This window comes from Ascaphus truei, unplaced genomic scaffold (assembly GCF_040206685.1).
Source record: "Ascaphus truei isolate aAscTru1 unplaced genomic scaffold, aAscTru1.hap1 HAP1_SCAFFOLD_2868, whole genome shotgun sequence".
NCBI classification, from domain to species: Eukaryota; Metazoa; Chordata; class Amphibia; order Anura; family Ascaphidae; genus Ascaphus; species Ascaphus truei.
In genome coordinates, this window is record NW_027455825.1 from 20,620 (window position 1) to 25,211 (window position 4,592).

Consider the following 4,592-nt stretch of genomic DNA (forward strand, 5'->3'; position numbering starts at 1 on the left):
ACCGATGCATTGCGAGGCTATGTACATGCAGAGCCCCTCTGGTAGAGAAACACGGCTGTGCCCACCCAATGCTATTTAAATCCCCCCAACAGCAGGACAACCCCTCACCACCAGGGCAGCCAAGCCCCACTATAGGCAGGTCCGCTCTGCAGGTGCAGCCACCAGGTGGAGCTCTCTACAGATTGCCCCCCGCCTTCATCACTATGCTCCCCCCCCCTTCCCCCTAGAACATACTACACCGACAAACTGTGTGCCCGATCCCAGGCAGTATATAGTGTCCTGAGCCCCTGGGGGGGGAACATACACTTAATAACCCCCCAAACTGCCCCTCAGTGTGTGTGCAGGCTGTCGCTCACTGCGGGGGCTTACCGAAGTCCTGTGGGTGCAAAGCATTGTGGGAAACTCCTGCTGTGACAGCCACGGTGCAGTTTGGAGCCTTACTAAGCGCGCAGTCCTAACGCGGGCTCAGGACCCTGTTATACTGCCGGGGGTCCCCCGTTACCCCTTGGAGACGCCTCCCGCAACCCCCCCCGGGGTTGGGAATCGCTGCTGTAGGGAAAGACTCCCTTGGCACGGTGGTTACAGAAATTGCCCGCGCCTCGCGCCTCCCTCACCTCACCTCCCCCCCTGCATCACCTCGCCTACCCCCCCTCGCCCCCGCATTACCTCCCCTCCCTCACCCCCGCATCCCTCACCCCTCCCCCCCAGAGATGGGGCACAAGCAGCAACCCCCCCTCGCCAGCACTTTATATAAAGACCAATACTGATAACCCTTTCCCTGCCGGAGAGGCCCGCGTCGCAGTATACGTGTTAGCACGCCGCTGCCAACGCCAGCCCCTCCCCCGCAGCGTCCGGGAGCACGAAGAACACAACACTTTGGGTATCTGTAAACATGGCAGCCATGGGGAACCGCGGGAGGGTCGCACCTCCGCCGGCAGTGCAACGGTTAAACCCGAAAGTAAACCGTCTTAGCCCTTATCCGGGGGGGACAGAGGTATCATCAGAGAGCCCCCCCCCCGGGCATAGCGGGAGGGGTGTCCGTGCCAGAGCCCTTTAACCCTTCAACCACGTCTCTACCAGAGGGAAGGTGTGATTCCGTGTGTGTGTGTGTGTGTGTGTGTGTGTACACATACACACACACACACACACGCTAAAGGTTAAGGGAACAAGTCTCCGTTACCCACACGTGGATTGTAGTTGTTGTGTTACCCTCAGACATCGTCACGCAGAATATTTGGAATAAGTGTTTTGTTTTTGTAGAATTCGATATAAAACAAAGTGTAAAATACATACGGGGATATATACAGTATATATACTGTATATATATATCCCACATTAACTTATTATACTGTCTATATACAGTACACACAGATCTGTCTCTGCAGTGTAGCAGTTGAAGGGTTGGGGCTGCGCTTATAGTGCCGGCGACGCGACCGATGACGTCACCCATCGCGACAGTTGCAATTCAAGTTTAGGCGACGCCGCTTGTTCGCACGGTTGCGTGCGCTACAAGCGCAGCCTGAGGCAGTAAGGCACAGCAGCTCCTGCTTCAGTGCAGCTCCTGCTTCAGCGTTTAGGGACTTCCTGCATGTGAATGCAAACAGGCACTCTGCAGTGTACAACAATACTGAGTATGGCACCCCACGCCCCCCTCTCACTCCCTCACTCTGGGTACAGAGGAACACTGTGTAATGGCAGAGGTCACCCAACCCCGGGGGCGCTGGGGTATGTAACCGCTCACCCAGACATCCTCCCCCCGGCCCCCACACCAGAGACAAAGGCCCGGGGGGGAGGTGGCAGACGTCCAGCAGAGAGACTCCGGTGTCATGTTGGGCGATTTCCCCCCCCCCCCATACCTCACGCGTGTGTCGGGGGAGGACACGGACGATTCTTTAGCACCCTCCTGCGCGGCTCAATCCCACACGCCTGGTGCGCCAGAGTCTCTGGGATACACGCGCGCGGGGGGCGGGGGGGCGAGAGAGTCAGTGCTGTGCTCCAGCGAGGGGAGGGAGGTCACAGGTACTGCCGGAGCCCTGGCTGCAGAGGAGGATTCTGGGATTTGACCCCTTGGCTGGGGGCCCTGTCGGCTGCAGGTTCCGGGGAGGCGGGGGCCCTGGCTTTCTGGGACTCCAGGCTGCTGAGCCCAGAGTCTCTCCCGTCTGCGAGAGAGGCCGCCCACGCCCCCCCCGCTCAGCCGGACCCCCGGATCCGGGGCAGCAGAGCCCCCCGCGGGCGGTTCCTTCCAGTCATTAAAGTTGCAGTCCGTCAGCTGCCCCGGGAGCACCACCGTATGCCTGCGCCAGGCGCTTTTCCTGCGCCGCGTCTCGGGCGAGCCGGGCTTTCGCAGCGCCGCCATGCACAGGTCGTCCGCCGCCGCCTGCCTCGGGCGCTGAGCGGGAGAGGTCGCGGACTCCTCGGGGGCGCCCGGCCTGCCGCGGCCCATCCTCCGCCGCGCCAGCGTGTCCCCCGGGATGAGCCGCTGAGATGTGAATGAGTCCTGCGAGCGCGGACGCTCCCCCGCCTCCCGCGTCCTCCCCTCCCTGTCGGTTTCCATGTGGCTGAGCACGCTGCGCTCGTCGTCGGCCTCGTCGCCGCGGACGCTGGAGGCGGGCTCCGAGCACAGCGTGGAGAGGGTGGAGTATCCCGACACGATGGAGCGGGAGTCGGCGGGAATCCTCTCCGGGCCGGGCCACCGGCTCGCCCCTGGCTCCTCCCCCCCGGTCTCCGCAGGCGGCGAGGGGGCGGGAGCCGGGGCCTCTCCGGGACCCTCCGCCTCTTTCTCGGCCTGCCCCGCCCGTGCCGCCTCCTGCTCCGAGTCGTCGTCCGTGCTGCTCCCGAATCGCTTCTCGTCTCGCCGCTTCTTGCGCTTGCGGTTCACGGCGGAGATGAAGGGAATGGACAGGATATCGCGAGCGTAGGTCTCCTTCCGAGAGGCCTGCAACGAGAGCGGCGCGTCTTATTAAGGACCACTGCCCCCCTACTTCCTTCCCCCCCCCCTCCCATGGCGTTATTAACGTCGGCACGCCCAGACCGCCCTCATTCCAACACGGTGCCGCCATCGCTGCGTGACTCGGGCTGCAGATATAACAGGAAGCCAGGACCCTATAAAGATGGAGGATCACAGGGAGGGGGCTCGCCCATTTCTAGGCCGCGGTTTTGCTACGCGGCGTTTCCCTGTTCTCTGGGATCGCTGCGCATGGTCTGAAACCGTTTATTCATCTAACATGTGACGCCGGAGTTTGCAGGGAGGCAGGAAGCCGCCTCTTTGGTGCTGTGTCAAACTCGCACACCCCCCTCACACACGCAGCCCCCCCTCACACACGCAGCCCCCCCCTCACACAATCGCACCCCCCTTCACACTCGAACCACTACCCCCGCCACTCGCACCCTGCACACACGCAGCCCCCCTCACACACACGCACCCCCCGCGCACACACTCGCACCCCCCCCCGCGCACACGCACCCCCTCACACACTCGCACCCCCCCCGCGCACACACTCGCACCCCCCGCGCACTCGCACCCCCCCGCGCACACACTCGCACCCCCCGCGCACACACTCGCACCCCCCCGCGCACACACTCGCACCCCCCCGCGCGCACACTCGCACCCCCCCGCGCACACACTCGCACCCCCCCGCGCACACTCGCACCCCCCCCCGTGCACACACTCGCACCCCCCCGCGCACACACTCGCACCCCCCCGCGCACACACTCGCACCCCCCCCGCGCGCACACTCGCACCCCCCCCGCGCACACACTCACACCCCCCCGCGCACACACTCACCTTTGCTTTAGCAGAATCACTGTTGGTTGAATCTGAAAGCAGACAGAGGAGAAGAGGAGACGGTGAGGAGGGAGGATCGCCATCTCTGCAACCAAATGCGCTGCAGGAGTTATTACATCAATCATTACACTGATAACGTCCCGAGGCAACGGACACACAACAACCCCCCAATATTCCCAGGGTTACACACAACACACGTGCTGCCCGCGCCAATAATCACACACCGAGACGCACAATAACTGCACGAGACATCACGGAGGCGACACGGAGAGGGCGCGGGCGTCAGGCCGGAGCCCGCCCTGAAGCTTTTTACATGGACCCACTTTTCTGGCACCAAAGAGGTTAAAAAGCGCTCACACGTATGAAGTCTTTACAAACACACACAAATACAACATGGCTTTGATCATACGTGTAGACAGACACATGGAGTGCGCAGGTATAAACCGCAGGTCCCTCCAGCAGAGAACAGGTTAATGTGTGTGTGGGCGATGGCGCGCATTGTTTCCGTGTCCGAGCGGAGGTCGCTGGCAGGGAAGTGAGTGAGACGCGGAGAGAGCGCGCGCTCTGCTGTGGGGGAGCCTCCGAAGGTAAGTGTGTGAGAGAGACGCGGAGAGAGCGCGCGCTCTGCTGTGGGGGAGCCTCCGCAGGTAAGTGTGTGAGAGAGACGCGGAGAGAGCGCGCGCTCTGCTGTGGGGGAGCCTCCGAAGGTAAGTGTGTGAGAGAGACGCGGAGAGAGCGCGCGCTCTGCTGTGGGGGAGCCTCCGCAGGTAAGTGTGTGAGAGAGACGCGGAGAGAGCGCGCGCTCTGC

General features: G+C 62.7%; 1 protein-coding gene across 1 annotated transcript; it reads right to left on the reverse strand.

Annotated features, from left to right (window-relative positions):
* Positions 1-709: 709 nt before the first annotated feature.
* LOC142483009 (rho GTPase-activating protein 23-like) lies at positions 710-3,816 on the reverse strand (the record flags this gene model as incomplete). Its single annotated transcript, XM_075583114.1, is given in 3 exon segments — positions 710-2,187; positions 2,189-2,935; positions 3,785-3,816. Coding segments are annotated over 3 exon segments (953 nt in total), but the record flags the coding sequence as incomplete, so codon positions are not given.
* Positions 3,817-4,592: the final 776 nt, after the last annotated feature.